The sequence below is a fragment of the Drosophila rhopaloa genome, unplaced genomic scaffold (assembly GCF_018152115.1).
Source record: "Drosophila rhopaloa isolate 14029-0021.01 unplaced genomic scaffold, ASM1815211v1 contig_4, whole genome shotgun sequence".
NCBI lineage: Eukaryota > Metazoa > Arthropoda > Insecta > Diptera > Drosophilidae > Drosophila > Drosophila rhopaloa.
In genome coordinates, this window is record NW_025335134.1 from 809,141 (window position 1) to 831,746 (window position 22,606).

The 22,606-nt window shown below is 40.7% G+C and overlaps 2 protein-coding genes across 2 annotated transcripts in view; one reads left to right on the top strand and one right to left on the bottom strand.

The window, feature by feature from the left end:
- The first annotated feature begins 702 nt into the window (after positions 1 to 702).
- On the top strand, positions 703 to 8,929 carry LOC123038056. Its single transcript, XM_044461516.1, is given in 7 exon segments — positions 703 to 1,582; positions 1,671 to 2,061; positions 2,270 to 2,481; positions 3,562 to 3,791; positions 3,793 to 4,734; positions 5,124 to 6,437; positions 6,827 to 8,929. Coding segments are annotated over 7 exon segments (6,072 nt in total).
- A 3,126-nt stretch (positions 8,930 to 12,055) lies between these two features.
- Positions 12,056 to 22,606, bottom strand: part of LOC108038952 (aminopeptidase N) — a 534,976-nt gene continuing 524,425 nt past the window's right edge. Inside the window, exon 11 of the mRNA XM_044461508.1 lies at positions 12,056 to 12,374. Within this exon, the coding sequence (XP_044317443.1) occupies positions 12,122 to 12,374 (253 nt within the window). The 3' untranslated portion in view covers positions 12,056 to 12,121. The remainder of the gene's footprint in view (positions 12,375 to 22,606) is intronic.

Genomic DNA, 22,606 nt, shown 5'->3' on the forward strand with positions numbered 1-22,606 from the left:
GTGAAAACTTTACTCTTCCTACTTTCTTGGAAGAAGTCATTTGTTATTACCCTTTATAAAAAGGAAAAAAAAGAGTACAAGCAATTGCAGAGGTATATCCAAGTTGTCCTCTATCGCAAGACTGTTTGAAAACAGTATTACACCCCACTTGCCACATCTTTGTAGATTAATTATATCTCCATGTCAACATGGATCGTCTTGGATTTAACGTCTTATGTAATAAATGACTTCAGAAATAAAGGCGTAGGCTATACTTGACTTCAGAAATAAAGGCGTAGGCTATACTTGTTTTAACTCGGTCTGAGGAACTTGTGAGATGGTTCTGAAGCCGCCTAGCTGGGGCGACCGAGCGGGTCGCAGGTTGCGGATAGCGGACGACCTCACTCGAGGCCAACTGCGAATAAGCTGGCGGTGGAAGTCAAACACGGAATCGTGGACGGAAACCCCAGCAAATAAGCAGTCCCGGACAACCAGCGGGTATCTTGCAACGAGGCAGTACCGACGATGCGATTTGTTCAGCCGCATCTAAACAGTTGCTTTACACAAACCCAATATCTCCCACACACCACCTACCCACTTCCTCTCCCAAACAACATCTCACTCCGGGCCGGACTACGGTGTAATTCGGACCGCTCCAAGAGTCAGCCTGGCTGGGGGCCCGGATCAACAACTAGCTCAGTCTCAAACGGTGGGCTCAGGGAGATGGCGACCCCCTGTTCTATCTACCGCCTTACCCGGGTACCGCGGATCTCTGCCCGGGCGGACCTTTCTCCTTCTCCGCAGCTCGTGGGACCAATTATGGAAACAATAAATAAAAATACAAATAAGAAAACGGAGACGGGAACTCCACAAAAACCCGGCGCTGCAAAGATGAACGATGGTTCCACTGCAAGCACCAGTACTGCACAGAAAGGGCCCCATCCCAAACTAGGGATGTCGGGGGACAGAAAGACTGTCGCTAACGCCTCCGCTATGTGCGCATCTGCGCCAAAACCAGCGGTAGGCGCAGCAAAGTCGATCGGGTCACCCGCTGGTGTAAAGAAGTTCACATACGCAGAGAGACGGACTGCCGCCCAAACCCTGCGCTCGCATGCCAGAAGCAATGTCGCCATGCCTTCGCCCGAATGGCTAAAGAAGGTAGAGTGGGCATGGACGGTGTTTCCTAACTATGGGCAAGAGAAGCCCCAGCAAGAAGGTGCTCAGGCGAAGAGGCAACGCTCCATAGAGCTGCCCGGTCCGTCGGCGAAGAGATCGAAGATCCAGCCGTCGGTCTCCTTTGCCGAGATTACCAAAGATCGGGTCCTACTTGGACTTATAGGCAGGGGAAATCCGGAGAACAGGATCCCCAGAAATAAATGGAAGGCGGTTGAGTCCAAGCTGTCTCTTATTTGCCTGCGTATGGTACGCGAGAAGCCCGGTTCATCGCCTTGCTGTATGGACGCGGGCTGGTACCAGGGCAGTGTAAAAGTGGTGGCCTGCGATAATCAGCGATCAGCTGACCTATACAAACAGGCGGTAGTACAGCTCGGAGCAGTTTACGAAGGGGCGAACATAGTCGCACTAGATTGGTGTGACGTCCCCAGTAGACCATTGGCTCCCAGCAGCAATCGTATCACCGGAGGACATCCTTTATATGTTGCAAGAATGCAACCCACATCTCCCCAAAAAAGACTGGAAAGTCGTTAAGGTGGAGGAGCACGCAGGTGACGTGAACCAAGCGATCGTTATGCTGAATAAGGAGTCGGTCGCTCCCATAGAGGCTGCTCGGGAAACGCTCAACTATGGTTTCAGTGCCATACATATAAAGATTTACAAAGGGGACTCTAATTCCTCGGGAAGTCCTGCCGGCAACCCAGCTGAGCAGGTGCTTGCGGAGGAAGTGGAGGCCCCTGGTGTGCCGGAGGACGGCTACTCAACCGACACGTCGCTGAGCAGAGAGATGCGAGCGCTGGGACCGGCAATCGATGAAGTGGACCTGAGCGATTCGGAGGCCGACGTTACTGTGGTGGAGGTTGCAGCTGGGGATGTCGCTAAGACTCCTGCAGATCAACCTACATCACAGTAAAGCAGCGTCCACAGCTCTTTTGCTTCACCTGGCCAAAGGCGAAGCCGACGTGGTCTTAGTTCAGGAACCCTGGGTAGCAGGAGGCAGGGTTGCTGGACTAGGAACAAAAGATTACAAGCTTATGCTTGACCCCAAACTAGGTAAAATTCGAACCTGCATTATAGCCAAACGGCATTTTAGTACATTTCTGCTTCGCAATTACAGCAACGGAGACAACACAGCAATAAGCCTGGAGCTGCAAAGCGGCTCTATTAGGATGCTATCGGCCTACATGGCTTTTGAAAAGGTAGACCCCCCAGACGCGCTAGTCAGAGGACTGGTACAGGAATGTGAAGTGCTTAAGCAAGGTTTGGTGATAGGATGCGATGCAAATGCCCACCATACTCAGTGGGGCTGCCCTATCAACAACGACAGAGGTGAGTCTTTATTTGATTTCATTCTAAATTCGAACTTATTTCTTTGTAACAGGGGCAATAGCCCTACTTTTATAACAAAAACGTGCCAAACGATCATAGATCTAACCCTGGCATCAGATTCACTCATAAGCACAGTCACAAACTGGGCTGTCTCCGACGAGCACTCATTTTCAGATCACAGGTTTATAGAGACATCTTTGTCCCTAGTGTCACCTGCGCCGGTCAGCTTTGCCAACCCCAGGCGGGCAAACTGGAATAAATACAAAGAAATTCTATCGAGCTTCCTCCCCAGGGAGCCACCAGAAAGCACTCTTTGCACTCAGGAGCTAGATAATATAGTAAACAAATTCACAGAAGCATGCAACGCGGCATTCACAGCTGCATGCCCGTTAGGGAAACCAAGAGGAAAGAAAAAACCTCCTTGGTGGACCCAGCAATTCTCAATCCTCAGAGCCAAATGCAGAAACCTGTTCAACACAGCGAAAGCTACAAATAAGGACATAAACTGGCAAAGCTACAAAAAGGAACTAGCCACATACAAAAAGGCCATCAGAAAAGAGAAGAGGACTGCGTGGCAGAACTTCTGCTCGGATATTGAAAAGACAACTGATGCCGCAAGGCTCAGAAAAATACTTTCTAAGACAGCCGTATCCTTGGGCTATCTCCAAAAGGCTGACGGATCATGGTCGGACTCTAGTGAAGAATCCCTAAACCTACTCCTAGACGCTCACTTCCCAGGGAGCCTGCAAACAGGACATCCCCCAGGAAGACACACTGGAGAAGGAATAAACTTAAATCTCCTACTATCAGACCGTAATATAAACTGGTCCATTCAGAGTTTTAAACCATACAAATCGCCGGGACCGGACAAAATAACACCGGCACATATTCAGCAAGCATGAGAGCTAGCTATAAACTGCCTGAGAAAAATCTTCCAGACCATTCTTGCAGTAGGAGAACTACCTACAGCATGGCGGGAAACGAAAGTCGTTTTCATCTCTAAGGCAGGGAAGGCCACCCATACTACAGCGAAGGATTTCAGACCGATAAGTCTGACATCATTCCTGCTAAAAATCCTAGAAAGACTGATAGGTCTACACATTAGAGACATCATTGACCCGACGCAGATATCGGAGGCGCAACACGCATACAACAAAGGTAAGTCGACCGAATCGGCGCTACACTTGGTAGTAAGCAACATCGAGAAATCACTCAGTATACAAGAATACACCTTGATCGCCTTCCTTGACATAGAAGGAGCTTTCAACAACGTGCTTCCCCCGGCAATAACAGAATCCCTCACTGAACTAGGGGGTTGAGCCACCGCTGGTGGGGCTGATCCACAAATTGCTGATAAGCAGACTGGTCACGGCCACACTAGGGACCTCGACCCAGACTAGATTAGTGAACAGAGGCACTCCGCAAGGAGGTGTACTATCACCCCTCTTATGGAATATCGCGGTAAATAAACTACTGCGGATTCTTGAAGGAGGAGGCTGTAAAATAGTGGCATACGCAGACGATGTCGCTATCATCTTTAATGGTAAGTATCCACAAACGTTATGCGATCTTATGGCCGCAAAACTAAAAACACTATCGGAATGGACTACAAAGAACGGACTTGGGGTAAATCCCTCAAAAACGGAACTAGTCCTTTTTACAAATAGATACAAAATCCCAAAACTTAACCCACCCACTTTAAACAACTGTAATCTCTCTTTTAGCGAGCACGCAAAATACTTGGGGTTAGTATTAGATAAGCTTCTTAAATGGGGCTTAAACAACTAAGAGAGGACCAAGAAAGCGACCATTGCACTTTACTCTTGTAAAAAAGCAATCGGGCTAAGATGGGGTATGTCCCCTAAAAACGTCAATTGGATATACACAGCGGTAGTCAAGCCAATCCTACTATATGGAGTGGCTCTGTGGTGGACCGCTTTACACAAACAATGTATCTTAACTCCCCTTAACAAAGTACAGCGCATGGCGACCTTGTGTACTAGTGGAACCCTTCGAACTACCCCAAACGAAGCGCTGAATGCGATCTTGAACCTCCAGAGCCTGGACTTAGCAGGCATGGAACGGGCGAAATCGGCAGCCATTCGACTAAGGGATACGGGGCAATGGAAAGCCCAACTGTATGGTCACGCTAAGATTCTTCAGCATGACAAATTGATCCCGCCAAAAACGGATCTATGTAAAACCCGTGAATACAGTCACACGCCCTTCGAAGCTCTGATCCCAGGCAGGGAAGTATGGGATCGGGGCCGACCGGGCTCTATAGACGCAATCTGTTTATTGAAAAGACAACTGATGCCGCAAGGCTCAGAAAAATACTTTCTAAGACAGCCGTATCCTTGGGCTATCTCCAAAAGGCTGACGGATCATGGTCGGACTCTAGTGAAGAATCCCTAAACCTACTCCTAGACGCTCACTTCCCAGGGAGCCTGCAAACAGGACATCCCCCAGGAAGACACACTGGAGAAGGAATAAACTTAAATCTCCTACTATCAGACCGTAATATAAACTGGTCCATTCAGAGTTTTAAACCATACAAATCGCCGGGACCGGACAAAATAACACCGGCACATATTCAGCAAGCATGAGAGCTAGCTATAAACTGCCTGAGAAAAATCTTCCAGACCATTCTTGCAGTAGGAGAACTACCTACAGCATGGCGGGAAACGAAAGTCGTTTTCATCCCTAAGGCAGGGAAGGCCACCCATACTACAGCGAAGGATTTCAGACCGATAAGTCTGACATCATTCCTGCTAAAAATCCTAGAAAGACTGATAGGTCTACACATTAGAGACATCATTGACCCGACGCAGATATCAGAGGCGCAACACGCATACACCAAAGGTAAGTCGACCGAATCGGCGCTACACTTGGTAGTAAGCAACATCGAGAAATCACTCAGTATACAAGAATACACCTTGATCGCCTTCCTTGACATAGAAGGAGCTTTCAACAACGTGCTTCCCACGGCAATAACAGAATCTTTCACTGAACTAGGGGTTGAGCCACCGCTGGTGGGGCTGATCCACAAATTGCTGATAAGCAGACTGGTCACGGCCACACTAGGGACCTCGACCCAGACTAGATTAGTGAACAGAGGCACTCCGCAAGGAGGTGTACTAACACCCCTCTTATGGAATATCGCGGTAAATAAACTACTGCGGATTCTTGAAGGAGGAGGCTGTAAAATAGTGGCATACGCAGACGATGTCGCTATCATCTTTAATGGTAAGTATCCACAAACGTTATGCGATCTTATCACCGCAAAACTAAAAACACTATCGGAATGGACTACAAAGAACGGACTTGGGGTAAATCCCTCAAAAACGGAACTAGTCCTTTTTACAAATAGATACAAAATCCCAAAACTTAACCCACCCACTTTAAACAACTGTAATCTCTCTTTTAGCGAGCACGCAAAATACTTGGGGTTAGTATTAGATAAGCGTCTTAAATGGGGCTTAAACAACCAAGAGAGGACCAAGAAAGCGACCTTTGCACTTTACTCTTGTAAAAAAGCAATCGGGCTAAGATGGGGTATGTCCCCTAAAAACGTCAATTGGATATACACAGCGGTAGTCAAGCCAATCCTACTATATGGAGTGGCTCTGTGGTGGACCGCTTTACACAAACAATGTATCTTAACTCCCCTTAACAAAGTACAGCGCATGGCGACCTTGTGTACTAGTGGAACCCTTCGAACTACCCCAAACGAAGCGCTGAATGCGATCTTGAACCTCCAGAGCCTGGACTTAGCAGGCATGGAACGGGTGAAATCGGCAGCCATTCGACTAAGGGATACGGGGCAATGGAAAGCCCAACTGTATGGTCACGCTAAGATTCTTCAGCATGACAAATTGATCCCGCCAAAAACGGATCTATGTAAAACCCGTGAATACAGTCACACGCCCTTCGAAGCTCTGATCCCAGGCAGGGAAGTATGGGATCGGGGCCGACCGGGCTCTATAGACGCAATCTGTTTATTGAAAAGACAACTGATGCCGCAAGGCTCAGAAAAATACTTTCTAAGACAGCCGTATCCTTGGGCTATCTCCAAAAGGCTGACGGATCATGGTCGGACTCTAGTGAAGAATCCCTAAACCTACTCCTAGACGCTCACTTCCCAGGGAGCCTGCAAACAGGACATCCCCCAGGAAGACACACTGGAGAAGAAATAAACTTAAATCTCCTACTATCAGACCGTAATATAAACTGGTCCATTCAGAGTTTTAAACCATACAAATCGCCGGGACCGGACAAAATAACACCGGCACATATTCAGCAAGCATGAGAGCTAGCTATAAACTGCCTGAGAAAAATCTTCCAGACCATTCTTGCAGTAGGAGAACTACCTACAGCATGGCGGGAAACGAAAGTCGTTTTCATCCCTAAGGCAGGGAAGGCCACCCATACTACAGCGAAGGATTTCAGACCGATAAGTCTGACATCATTCCTGCTAAAAATCCTAGAAAGACTGATAGGTCTACACATTAGAGACATCATTGACCCGACGCAGATATCAGAGGCGCAACACGCATACACCAAAGGTAAGTCGACCGAATCGGCGTTACACTTGGTAGTAAGCAACATCGAGAAATCACTCAGTATACAAGAATACACCTTGATCGCCTTCCTTGACATAGAAGGAGCTTTCAACAACGTGCTTCCCACGGCAATAACAGAATCCCTCACTGAACTAGGGGTTGAGCCACCGCTGGTGGGGCTGATCCACAAATTGCTGATAAGCAGACTGGTCACGGCCACACTAGGGACCTCGACCCAGACTAGATTAGTGAACAGAGGCACTCCGCAAGGAGGTGTACTATCACCCCTCTTATGGAATATCGCGGTAAATAAACTACTGCGGATTCTTGAAGGAGGAGGCTGTAAAATAGTGGCATACGCAAACGATGTCGCTATCATCTGCAATGGTAAGTATCCACAATCGTTATGCGATCTTATGACCGCAAAACTAAAAACACTATCGGAATGGTCTACAAAGAACGGACTTGGAGTAAATCCCTCAAAAACGGAACTAGTCCTTTTTACAAATAGATACAAAATCCCAAAACTTAACCCACCCACTTTAAACAACTGTAATCTCTCTTTTAGCGAGCACGCAAAATACTTGGGGTTAGTATTAGATAAGCGTCTTAAATGGGGCTTAAACAACCAAGAGAGGACCAAGAAAGCGACCATTGCACTTTACTCTTGTAAAAAAGCAATCGGGCTAAGATGGGGTATGTCCCCTAAAAACGTCAATTGGATATACACAGCGGTAGTCAAGCCAATCCTACTATATGGAGTGGCTCTGTGGTGGACCGCTTTACACAAACAATGTATCTTAACTCCCCTTAACAAAGTACAGCGCATGGCGACCTTGTGTACTAGTGGAACCCTTCGAACTACCCCAAACGAAGCGCTGAATGCGATCTTGAACCTCCAGAGCCTGGACTTAGCAGGCATGGAACGGGCGAAATCGGCAGCCATTCGACTAAGGGATACGGGGCAATGGAAAGCCCAACTGTATGGTCACGCTAAGATTCTTCAGCATGACAAATTGATCCCGCCAAAAACGGATCTATGTAAAACCCGTGAATACAGTCACACGCCCTTCGAAGCTCTGATCCCAGGCAGGGAAGTATGGGATCGGGGCCGACCGGGCTCTATAGACGCAATCTGTTTATATACAGGCTCCAAACTAGAAGGACACGTAGGTGGAGGCATATACTCCGAGCAATTAGAGATCAGGCAGTCATTCAGACTTCCTGACCACTGCAGTGTCTTCCAAGCGAAAGTGTATGCTATAATGGAAGCACTCGTCTGTTTAAGGGACTTAAACACCCAGAACAGACACATAAACATATATAGTGATAGCCAAGCGGCTATTAAATCAATCTACTCGACGAATACAAACTCCCGAACAATAGCAGACTGTCGCAAATCTCTCCACGAGATGGCTAGTCAGTTTACTGTCAGCCTAATATGGGTTCCGGGACACCGGGATATCGTAGGCAACTGTATAGCAGACGAGCTAGCCAGGCAAGGCACCACCATACCTCTCCTTCCAGGAAAGGAGAATGTTGGCATGCCTATGGCTACTTGCAAGCTAATTATTAAAAACCATTTCAACAAATTAGCCAACACTCATTGGCAAAACACACCGCAATGCCGAATCTCTCACCAGACATGGCCTGCAATAAACAATAAGAAAACATCAGAACTACTCAATTTCAGCCGCACTGAGAGCGGCATGCTAATTCGAGTACTCACAGGCCACTGGCTAAAAGCCCCAAAAAATAATTTTCGTAGAAGCTGCAGGGATGAGGAAGAAGAGGAAACGGTGGAACACCTACTCTGTTCATGCCCAGCCCTATGCAGGCTTAGACTGAAACACTTAGGATATCCTTTCATAAATGACCTGACCTGAAGCTCTTTTATTAAATCCTCCGGATGGGGGACTTGCTGATCGACCAACCTACAGGCTGACTCTTAACGGATAGGGGACCCAAAAATAAAGAGATCATACGGTATCAAAATGGACCCACAGAGGTCTAAATGTGCCAGGCTATAGTCTGGCAGCCGTCCTAACCTAACCTAACCTAACCCTACTTGTTTTAGGTAAAGCATTCAATTTAGCAAATTGCCTTTTGTATTAAGGCTAGAGTTATTAAACAAAAAGAGTCCTCATTTAAAGCTCTAATTTGATACGACTGACATCAGGCGTCCCCCAAGGGACTCACCTTACTCCACTTCTTTTTTAATTTTTTTTTTACGATCTCCCTTTAGTCTCGAAAAGTCACGTGTCCTGATGTACGCAGATGACGTTAAGTTATGCCTGACAAAATTTCCCGCTGTTCAGACTTACAACCAGCTATAAATGCTTTTTAAACGTGGTGTTGTGAAATTCAACAGAAAGTTGCCACGTATATGGTATATTGATGACCTTGGCGTCCTTCAGGACCCAAAACTCAAGTTGTCTGATATTACTTCCATGGTGAAAAAAGCCAGGTAAGTGCTCGGACTTTTCAAATGGTGGACAAAGGAATTCGATGATCGTATGTCACAAAGACTCTATTCATTCCACTAGTACGTCCAATTCAGGAGCACTGTTCACCTGTTTGGAGTTCCCAGCATGGTGTATATATAGACCGGATAGAGTCTGTGCAAATCAACTTTTTACTTTTTGATGCATGCCTAAAATTATTATAACTTTTAGAAGAAGTGTCTAAATAATTTATTTCTATCCAACTTAAACTTAAACTAAGCTTCGAGATACTGGGTCGCCTTACCTTCTCTGTGTTCAATAGAATTACCAGGAACTATAATCTTCTTACTTTAAAACTAGATGATCAAACTTCATTAACCTTTAATTAATTTACCGATTACTCAAAAAAAAACACTATAATGTTTTTCTTCAAAAAGCAGTCCGAAATTAGAGAAAATTGGTAGCAAAAGTGTACTTGGCTCAACCAAACTTTACGAAAGCTAAAGAGCTGCAAAAGATTCTCACGATCAACCATCGTGAATAAAACCAGTCAACAATTCAGAAACCTACCTTCTTAGTGTAAAAGGATAAATCACTGCTTTAAATATTTATTAATGTAAATCTCTTTATTAAACTTTTGTCAACTGTTCTTCTCAGACGCAAGCCACCAAATGCAGCGTCTTGATTTTTCCATATGCTTCCATTCCTTTACATGTGTGTGTGTCCTAGGTATGCAATTTATCCTTTAATGCTAAGTGTACGTGCTAGGAAGTGATGACAATATAATCTTTAAGTCTAACGCTGAATCGATCTTATTGTTATACAGAGGGCGTAATGCGTAATTATCTAAATGTATATGGTACAGTGGGCCTTATATGTATCTTTACCGCCACAACTCGGCTGTCCTGAGTGGATGATACCCTGATCACTGTTAACATTGATATGAAATTTAGATATACAATTTTTTAATTTGAAAAAACAATTTTTGTTTACCTCTTTCACAAAATCGTTCCTCATTATTTATATTATGCTAATTATTTATTTATTTTTTTTCGCTTTTTATTAACCAGAGCTTAATATTTTTAATGCTCCAGACACCTTGCTACGGATTATGGGACACCTGAAATCCTTTTACGTATTTAACAAAGAATCCATCGTTTCTAAATACTCTTGAAATTACGTAAGAACCCTTATTCTTCGGAATTCATATTTTAGAAACTCTCGCTGTGCTATCGAAACTCTTCACCATTACGTAGTCTCCTCTTTTGTATTCAGAAGGCTTTCTAGATTTCATGTCATAATGTACCTTGTTGAACGTTCGTGCTTTTTTTTTTTTTCAGCTTCATTTCTACTTTTTTTTCAAATCTCTATCTTCTGGCTTTTTTCCAATTCTTCTAACTTTTTTCATAAGTAAAAATGAATTTCTGCCTTGATGTGAACTTCGTTTCTCAGAGAACAAAATTATTACTTCTTATAATACAACTTCATATTAAACGATTGTGGCGCTTTCTTGTCGGTAAATGGGCAGGTGCTTCCGGGTCATCGGAATAGTGCATCTAAGTGTTCTTAGGTACAGAACTTCATCGGAATAACACAACTAAGTGTTCCAACATAGGTAAAAAACTTAAATTTTTACTTGCAAAATGACCCTTCTGGATTCTGCTTGGTGTCTTTTCGTGGTTTCACACGAAAAAAGTTATCTTAAAGATTTTTAGCCATGCTGACAATGATGGTTTTTTTTATGGTTCTCGCTGTAGCCACGTTGGACTACTTTTATTTGGGACTTACATTAATGACCTTAAGTAATACTCTCTTGCCGTGTTCTTGTGCATGCGAACGACGTAAAAATCTGATTTTCATAAACTCACATTGATTTCTACTGACTTACATAATATTAACTACTGTAGTATTCAAAACGAGTCTAAATGTGTCCTTATGTTTTTTTATGGGAAGGATCTTTTCCTCTATTTACTTAATTTTTTCTGATCATATTTGTAACAGTGTCGTCAGGGTTTCGACTGTATAGGCTCCTCTATGTATCGTTTACTCCCTCTCTTTAGGATTGGAGTCCCACTGTGCCTGTGTGATCTGGAAAATCACATTACCGATTGTGGTTGCAATACCTTTTATTGCTGACGTGTGTCGGACCGTCGACCCTAGCTTTGGATATCGCAGTGCATGCCTTGCCAAACAGAAGTGGAGAAAGAAAATTTGACCACCCCTAGTTTAAATAAACTGAAGTCCATCCAAATAGTAATATCTTTTGTATCGAATCTAGGTTATTAAAAATGTAAGCCACAGCTAGCATTACAGTATTCTGCATTTTTCAGGCTAACGAGCTTAACTTTCAGTAAACTAGAAAAGATCATAACGAATCTCTGGTTTCATATATTCTTGGAATGGCAAAACTTGCCCCTTTTTACTTGGCTATGCGTTGTTTTCGGTTGCCCCAAGCCAACGCGTCAGATTCGGCTTAGGGCTTTACAGATTTGCAAAACAAATTTTGAGGCGCAGGATCCTATCAGTGGTTTACTTACGCTGTATAATAAGTTATTAATCTCTAAGATAATTAAACCAGTTGTTTATTTGGGAATACATATTGCATTTTACATTTTACATATAAGGTTTATGTATCTAACTATTTGTATATTTAGTTTGAGATAATACGTGGTCAATCCACTGTTCTATTACAGGCAAATTTTGTTCACTCCAATAAACTTCTTCTTTAATATTTCGAAGCGATCTCTCTATAAGGTGTTGGGCACTGCCAAACTCTCCGGTATGTTTATTGTAGAATGTTTTGGCCATCTCGTAACCTTCTTGAGTCGAAAACATTCCAGTCGCAGATGTTAGAAGCTTGCCCCAAAGATTTGTTTTGTTTTGAAACCTAGAATGAAAATAATTTTCTTATGTTAAAATTATTCTTTACAACATGCACAAAACGCATGTATAACTCAGCTAAGTTCGCTATGATTTTGATTTTAGTTTCATATAATACATATTATGGAGTGGTACATGTTTTTATACTAGGCAGGGCTAAAAATAAAAAATATTAATTCATACTGGTACGTGACTTGCATCTACATAAATATAATTTTTTGAAAAAGACATTTTGATTTTTTTAACACCGTCATATATTTCAATCCCAAAATATTAACATAAATTTTCATAAATGTGGAGTCCAGTCATATATTATTTTGGATATTAAGGGGCCAATAAAAGATGGAGTACATTTGTTATTAGTCTTATTATTATTAATGGTCTAAGGTTTAATGGTTTAAACCAAAATTTTAATTGGTTGAACTCTGAAAAATCATGCGTTTAAAGGTCAAAACCGCAGCTCATTTCTGAAACATAGAAGGAATCGCATAAAAGTTAGTTTACTTTTTTATTGCTTAAAGTTTATAAGATACAGCCAGTGCTGACATTGCTACGGTCGTTAATACATAGAAGTATGGAGCAAAGCATTTTTAAAATATTATGAACCAAATGCTACAGAGAGCCGGAGCAATATTGAAAACTATAATTTTTAAAAAACCACAGCATTCTATATATTGAAAACGGCTCTAATCTCGACTTCAGATCCATATATGATATGAGTAGTTACTTTGGCAACTATGGTAATTTTTCTTTTCCATTTTTACTTGTGAAGTGTTGTTGACATATAGCATAGCATAGTGTTTTGGCTATTCGGGCCTGGATCGCAATGCCATCGATAAGAAAAGTGGCTTACGATACTACTGCACTGAGTGTTTCGTATATGACCATCAGGCGACTCTCAAAAAGCAATTTTACGGAATTAATTCGCAATTCGTTTCACGGCTCTTTTACCACTAGATATTACCGCTTATATCCAAACAATTTAAAAATTCTTTTGCCAGGAAAGTATCAGCATTTAAGATAAGTATTCCTTCTGCGCATTTCACATGTTTGTCGTCCACCAGTTTCTGGCCGAAGGCATATTTGTAAAACAAATAATAATAAAGCTAAGAAAAATGTCCCATTGAAGGTATTGAACTCCACTTTAACCACACAATTTACAGGCGTAATCGTCAGTCCAGACGGGGAGGTGGCGTCTTGATTGCTGTTGACCCTAACCTCTTGACGGAAATACTAACTTTTGAATAATTTTATGACATCGAATTTCCGATTATAAAATTGTAGTTTCCCGTTAGTTTTATATATAACATATTACTTGTTAAAATATTTCACCATCATCTGAGTTCCAATTTATCCGAATCACCTGTCCGTTATCCTCAGACGAAAACTTGAGTATATCCAAAGGGATATCATCCATCTTTAAAACATACTGTTAAAGGAGAAACAGGTTAAATAAAAAATTAGAACATTTTTAAAACAGTTTTATAATTTTCTCAACACTAAGCTTATATTCACCTCTTACCCTGCATGGCTTTTATTTGAAAATTCTGTTGCAAACAATGATCAACATATTCAGCTTCATTCAAATCAGTCTTATTTTTCTCCAAGTCAAACTTATTTTCTTGTCCTAGTTCAAGCAAAAGCTTCCTTCTTTTGGATCTTGAAAGGGTTAAATTAGTTTATTCACTGAGTCCTGTCGGAGTTCCAGGCTGCGTAATTAGATACTGCCTTGAAATCCTGTGTAGATCTCTACACAAATTGTTTACCTTATCTGTGAAAACTTTACTCTTCCTACTTTCTTGGAAGAAGTCATTTGTTATTACCCTTTATAAAAAGGAAAAAAAAGAGTACAAGCAATTGCAGAGGTATATCCAAGTTGTCCTCTATCGCAAGACTGTTTGAAAACAGTATTACACCTCACTTGCCACATCTTTGTAGATTAATTATATCTCCATGTCAACATGGATCGTCTTGGATTTAACGTCTTATGTAATAAATGACTTCAGAAATAACATTTAGAAAGGCGTAGGCTATACTTGTTTTAGGTAAAGCATTCAATTTAGCAAATTGCTTTTTGTATTAAGGCTAGAGTTATTAAACACAAAGAGTCCTCATTTAAAGCTCTATCTCTAATTTGATACAAGTGACATCAGGCGTCCCCCATGGGACTCACCTTACTCCACTTCTTTTTATACCCTTGCAGAGGGTATTATAATTTTGGTCAGAAGTTTGTAACGCAGTGAAGGAGACGTTTCCGACCCCATAAAGTATATATATTCTTGATCAGGATCAATAGGGGAGTCGATATAGCCATGTCCGTCTGTCCGTCTGTTTCAATACCGTTTGCGAGCTCAGTTTAAAAGCTAGCGATCTGAAACTTTCACAATCGTCCTAAAACATGTGTATGCAGATCAAGTTTGAAAATCGCCCCGATCGGACGTCTATATCCTATAGCTCCCATAGGAACAATTGGATATATCTTGCAAGAATTTATGATATTTCGCGCAGTGTAAAAGCTATTGACATTTATCTTTACAAATCGTATTTTTTTATGCATACCTTGATCAGGGTAAAAGCGCGTGGCGATCGGACGTCTATATCCTATAGCTCCCATAGGAACAATAGGGAAAAATCGGTTAAAATTTAATGATTTTTAGGATATTTCGCGCAGTGTAAAAGCTATTGACATAAATCTTTCCAAATCTTATTTTTTTATGCGTACCTTGATCAGGGTAAAAGCGCGTGACGATCGGACGTCTATATCCTATAGCTCCCATAGGAACAATAGGGTAAAATCGGTCCAAATTTGATGTTTTTCAGAATATTTCGCGATGTGTAAAAGCTATTGCTGTACATTTTTTCAAATCGTATTTTTTTATGCATTCCTTTATCAAGGTAAAAGCGCGTGCTGATCGGACGTCTATATCCTATAGCTCCCATAGGAACAATACGGTGAAATCGGTCAAATTTTCATGTTTTTTAGAATATTTCGCGCAGTGTATAAGCTATTGACATACATTTTTCCAAGTCTTATTTATTTACGCATATCTGGATTAGGGTAAAAGCGCTTGCCGATCGGACGTCTATTTCTTATAGCTTCCGTAGGAAAAATAGTTAAAGGCTGCGAAAGTATCCCTTTTTTTCTATTTTTATATGACATTTTTGCAGTATAAAAGCAATTGACATTAAACGATGCAAATCTAGTTTATTTATGTATACCTTATTCCTTTCGCTACTTTTTCAGTTTTAGCAATTTCGGAAAAGTCTGCAAGGGTATTAAAACTTCGGCTTGCCGAAGTTAGCTTCCGTCCTCGTTTAATTTTATCTCCCTTTAGTCTCGAAAAGTCACGTGTCCTGATGTACGCAGATGCTTTTTAAACGTGGTGTTGTGACATTCAACACAAAGTTGCCACGTATATGGTATGTTGGCGTCCTTCAGGACCCAAAACTTAAGTTGTCTGATATTACTTCCATGGTGAAAAAAGCCAGGTAAGTGCTCGGACTTTTTAAATGGTGGACAAAGGAATTCGATGATCATATGTCACAAAGACTCTATTTATTCCACTAGTACGTCCAATTCAGGTGCTCTGTTCACCTGTTTGGAGTTCCCAGCATGGTGTATATATAGACCGGATAGAGTCTGTGCAAAATAACTTTTTACTTTTTGATGCAAGCCTACAATTATCATAACTTTTAGAAGAAGTGTCTAAATAATTTATTTCTATCCAACTTAAACTTAAATTAAGCTTCGAGATACTGGATCGCCTTACCTTCTCTGTGTTCAATAGAATTACCAGGAACTATAATCCTCTTACTTTAAAACTAGATGATCAAACTTCATAAACCTTTCAGAGTATTATATTATATATTATTATTATTTTTACTATCAAATCAAGAATCATTTTTATTTTATTAGGCAACAAATTATTAGTCTGTCCTTTTCGCTATAGCCCTTTTTCCCCTCTCGCGTTCTCGTTTTTACGCCCCATTGGGCGTAAGGGCCACTTCTTTGTGCCGATGCATCAACTCCCGACTGACTGACTGATTGACTGACTGACTGACTGACTGACTTGTATCGATATTAGGGGAAAGAGGATGACTTAGCTTCAGATTCGATGCCACTGAATAATGCTCTTGATAGGACAAAAGATGTCATAATCAGCCATCTTCACCATCATCCGCAAATCAAGAACTTCACTAAGTAACATTTAATTAATTTACCGATTACTCAAAAAAAAACACTATAATGTTTGTCTTCAAAAAACAGTCCGAAATTAGAGAAAATTGGTAGCATCGTGAATAAAACCAGTCAAAAATTCAGAAACCTACCTTCTTAGTGTAAAAGGATAAATCACTTCACTGCTTTAAATATTTATTAATGTAAATCTCTTTATTAATCTTTTGTCAACTGTTCTTCTCAGACGCAAGCCACCGAATGCCGCGTCTTGATTTTTCCATATGCTTTTCCTTTACATGTGTGTGTGCTAGGTATGCAATTTATCCTTTAATGCTAAGTGTACGTGCTAGAAAGTGATGACAATATAATCTTTAAGTCTAACGGTGAATCGATCTTATTGTTATACAGAGGGCTTAATGCGTAATTATTTAAATATCTATACCGCCACAACTCGGCTGTCCTGAGTGGATGATACCCTGATCACTGTTAACATTGATATGAAATTTAGATATACAATTTTTTAATTTGAAAAAATAATTTTTGTTTACTTATTTCACAAAATCGTTCCTCATTATTTATATTATGCTAATTATTTATTTATTTTTTCCGTTTTTTTTTAACCAGAGCTTAATATTTTTAATGCTCCAGGCACCTTGCTACTGGTTACGGGACACCTGAAATCCTTTTACGTATTTAACAAAGAATCCATCGTTTCTAAATACTCTTGAAATTACGTAAGGACCTTTATTCTTCGGAATTCATTTTTTAGAAACTCTCGCTCTGCTATCGAAACTCTTCACCATTACGTAGTCTCCTCTTTTGTATTCAGAAGGCTTTCTAGATTTCATGTCATAATATACCTTGTTGAACGTTCGTGCTTTTTTTTATTTTTTTCAGCTTCAATTCTAATTTTCTCTAAATCTCTATCTTCTGGCTTTTTTTTTCCAATTCTTCTAACTTTTTTTTTTCAACTCGTCCACTAGTTGACCTCTTTGTTCTATGCCAAAAAGCAACTTGCTTGGAATTTGTTTTATATTGCGGTGTTGGGTGTTATTTAGTACGTGTTTTACTTTATCTATAACTGTGTCCTAATATATACTTTTCTCCGGATCTATCAGTTTAGATATCATTGGTTCAAGACTTTTGTTGACTCTTTTAACTTGCCCGTTTGCCTGCAGGGATTCCGTTGTTATCTTCATATGCTTAACTTTTTGGACTTGAAACAGCTCCCCTTATTTGAAATTATGCATTTTGGCTTACTAAAATAGTCCTTTAATGCTGTAATGACTTCCCTTGTGTTAGTGGTCTTAGTGGCATATAAACCTACGAACTTTGTGAAACCGTCGATGACCACAATAATATGTTTTTTTTATCTACCTGAATCGACTGAGCCATAATGATCGAAATGTATAAATGTATATGTTGTGCCTTTTGGAATGCAGTGTAAAAATCCTTATTTGCCTTTTTTTTTATCGTCTTTGACTTTTAAAGTGAACGGTCGTGTTTTTTTTCTGCGCTTCGAATTTTGCATCGGTGGGTTTTATCAAAACAATTTTAATTCTCTTCCGGTTTATTTAAACATAAATTTAAACTCCGTTCGCTTCGCGAGTGCACTTTGTATTTAATAATAATAAATTGTTTTAGTTTTTCGTAATTCTTATCTGTGTTTCCTTTTTTATATCCCCGCCGTTTCTCTTTTGTGCATGCACTTTAACTTGTTTACGCTCCCGCTCTCTTGCTCTCTTTGCTTTGAAAGTTCTAAGCGTGCAGTTTCTGCGCTCTTGCGGTACTTATAACTGCTCGCTTATAAATTTCAATTCGGTACAGTGGTAAATAAATAAAATGAATAATACAAATTTAGTCTGCTTCTGCAAAAAATGCAGCCTCGTAATCAGGGCTGACCAGTCTAATATGACTTGCTGGCTGTGTAAAAATATGGTGCAAACCAAGTGCGCCGGTTTTACTGGCCGGACAAGTGATGACCTTTCAAAGGGGCCCAATTTGCAGTTTTGTTGTGACGCTTGTATCGAGGTTGCGAACGAGATGAAATCGTTCATGCGCCAAACTAAAGGCGGCCTGATGGGGCTGATTAGCTGTTTCGGAGTGGCTAGAGATAGTTTTCGCCGAGCTGATGATCTCCTCTCTGCGCTGGTTTAATAGTTTAATAGTCGTAAGCTATTAGAAGAGTCCCCTAAGCGCAAAAAGGCCGCTGGTGGTAAAGAGCAAAAGGGGAACACCCCGCAACCGGATCAGCAGCTGATTTCAGCAATCCCCCAAATGTTGCTAAGATCAGCAGCTAAAAAAGATTCGGTATCCGAACAATCCGTTACAGAATGCATGCAACCAGGGACTTCTAAGAATTCCGATTTGTCCGTGGTGGTTTCACAATTAGTGGATCCACCTATCTCTCAGAATGTAGCATCTTCACCACAAGGGACTACTGAGTCCGGACAACCGGCTCAAGTTGGTTTTGCAGAAACAATGTCTGCTCCACCAAAATCCCTTTTAGTGGTTCCACTAAAGAAACAAATTTTCGTTTCTCGGCTTTCCCCTGATCAAACATCTTCTGATGTATTGTCTTATATACAAGACAAAACTAAAGCCGATTGTAATAGTGTAAAGGTGGAAAAGTTTAAGTTTTCTTATGCTAGAGACATTTCATCTTTCAAGATAACTTTCCCTAACGAGCTTTTTGAAGCCATATGCTCGGGCAACCGGATAATATGGTTGTAAAAGAGTTCGAGGCTAAGATAAAGAAGAAGGGGCCCGTGGGAGTAAAGCTTCCTAGTCGAGGCCAAACCAGTGTACCAATTTCAAAAAACTAACTTCTAACCTCCTTCTTTCCTATCAGAATGCAAGAGGTTTGCGTAGCAAACACACTAAATTGTATTCTGATAGCCTTTCCTTTGCATCTCATATTATTGTGTTCACAGAAACCTGGTTAAAGCCGGAGATCTTTAGCTCCGAAGTTTTTCCAGGTAAGTACACAATGTATAGGTATGACCGTCCCTCTAGACGGGGAGTCTTAATTGGAGTTGACTCAAACTTCAATACCATTGAATTTATTTGTGTAAAGTTATCGCTTCCTGGTAACTTTATATACATAACTTGCTCATATATTTCGCCGTTGTCTGAACTTCCTGATTATTTAAATCACCTATCCGTTATTAAGTCCGTTGCAAATAAGCTTTTCGATAAAGATCAGTTGATAATTCTAGGTGATTTTAATATACCTGGAGTTACTTGGTCCACTGAGGATGGATCGAATGTCTTACTACCTATAGCACAGCATGATTTTATTGATGGCCTGCTTGACATATCTCTATCTCAAGTAAACCATGTTCGAAATTCATTAGATCGCCTACTTGATTTGTGTTTTGTATCAAATCCTGAAGGTGTGTTCCTGTCCAGAGTAGCACCACTCACGCAACCTGAAGATCCATATCACCCAACAATCGAACTTTCATTTAATACGGGTAGAGTTATAGAAGAAAAATCAGAAAAATCCAAACGAATACATTGTTTTCGCAAGGCAGACTTTCTGAGGCTTAATAATTTTATTTCTGGCTTTAATTGGTCTGATCTTTACTTATGCAATAATATGTCCGATGCAGTTAATGTTTTTTATACTGCAATAAACTCATTTTTTAATTCCTGTGTTCCGTGGTACTATCCGTCAACTTCCAATAAATCACCTTGGTTTAGCAAAGAGTTGACACACTTAAGAAATGTAAAGTCCAGACTTTTTAGGAAATATAAAAATACCGGTTCTCAATCTGTTTTTACTAGATATTTAAGTGCTCGGTCAAGATTTACCGTGCTTAATGCTCAGTGTTATAATAGTTACTTAAACCGTTGTAAGGTCCAGTTCTCTCAGGACCCGAAACAGTTTTATAATTTTGTTAACACCAAGCGTAAATCTAATTCTTTTCCTTCCTCGCTGTCGTTCGAAAACATGACGGGAACCACAGATCAGGCAATAGCCGATATATTTGCCCAATTTTTTCAAACGACTTACTCTACTTTAGATTATTCATCTCAGCCTTATTCTTACACCATGCCCAAGTCAAACCTCATATTCTGTCCCACTTTAACAGAAAGCTCTCTTCTTTTGGATCTTCTTCGTATTAAGCCTGTTTATTCGCCAGGGCCCGATGGTATTCCTGGGTGCGTGCTTAGGTATTGCGCTAAGGCCCTGTGCAAACCTCTTCACAAGTTGTTTACCTTATCTCTAGAAACGTCCCAATTCCCAAATATTTGGAAGGAATCATTTGTTATTCCTCTTTTCAAAAAAGGTAACAAGTTAGAAGCCAGTAACTACAGAGGTATTTCTAAGTTGTCAGCTATTCCTAAGCTTTTGAAAAAATTATTACTCCTCATTTGCAGCACTTTTGCAGATCAATTATTTCTCCGTGTCAACACGGATTTATTAAACGTAGATCCACAATTACAAACCTTCTAGAGCTCACTACATTTGTGATAAAAGGCTTCAATAGTAGTTTTCAAACAGATGTCATTTACACTGACTTTAGTAAAGCATTTGACTCTGTAAATCACTTACTTCTTATTCATAAACTTGACCTTTTAGGTTTTCCAGTTGATCTGCTTAAATGGATTTCAAGTTATCTAAATGGCAGGTCACAAAGGGTCCTTTTTAAAAATTCAATTTCTGAAATTCTCCGTGTTACCTCCGGTGTCCCACAAGGGAGCCATCTGGGTCCGTTACTTTTTACATTATTTATTAACGATCTTCCCTCAATTATAAGTCATTCTCGCGTACTTATGTACGCAGATGATGTTAAGTTGTGCCTGCAGTATAAGGACATTTCCTGCCATTTAGACTTGCAATCCGATCTAGATAATTTTCAAAACTGGTGCCGAGATAATTTACTAAATTTAAACGGCTCCAAGTGCAAGCTGATGACTTTTTATCGGGCCAATCCGATATACGCGACTTACACGTTAAGTGGCAGCTCTTTGGATAGAATAACTCTTGTAAACGATCTTGGCGTTCTCTTGGACCCTAAACTAAAATTTTCTAATCACATTTCGTCCATGGTTAATAAAGCCAGAGGAGTGCTTGGATTTATTAAAAGGTGGTCAAAAGAATTCGATGATCCTTATTTGACTAAAACTTTATTTATTTCGCTAGTCCGTCCGATTCTGGAGTATGGGTCTCCCGTCTGGAGTCCACAATACGGAATACATATTGGTCGTATTGAATCTGTACAAAAAAACTTCCTTCTTTTTGCTTTACGGCGCCTAAACTGGGATGCAAATCTTATCTTACCTTCTTATTCTAGTAGACTTCTTTTGATTAATTTACCATCCCTAGCCAACCGTAGAACGATGCTTGGTACTATCTTTATTTATAACCTTATACATGGTGATATTGACTGCCCCGACTTGTTAAGTCGGCTAAACTTTTCTGTGCCAAGTAGATTAACTAGAAATTATATTCCCTAATTTTAAATCATTGTAGATCTAACTATGCCTTGCATGAGCCTTTCAGAGTATTATGTTCTGACTATAATAGACTTTTTCCTGTAATATCAAATCTTGACTCTCTGCCGCTCCTAAAACGATTAATACTTGCTTCATTGGCACAAGATTGATCTAACTATTACTGTTTTCCCCGGACCTTTACCTTTATTTTCCTATCTCGCGTCTATCCTATCGCGAATCGTGCCGTACGATACACGGCTGCGCCAATAATTTTGTTAACACCAAGCGTAAATCTAATTCTTTTCCTTCCTCGCTGTCGTTCGAAAACATGACGGCAACCACAGATCAGGCAATAGCCGATTTATTTGCCCAATTTTATCAAACGACTTACTCTACTTTAGATTATTTATCACAGCCTTATTCTTACACCATGCCCAAGTCAAACCTCATATTCTGTCCCACTTTAACAGAAAGCTCTCTTCTTTTGGATCTTCTTCGTATTAAGGCTGTTTATTCGCCAGGGCCCGATGGTATTCCTAGGTGCGTGCTTAGGTATTGGGCTAAGGCCCTGTGCAAACCTCTTCACAAGTTGTTTACCTTATCTCTAGAAACCTCCC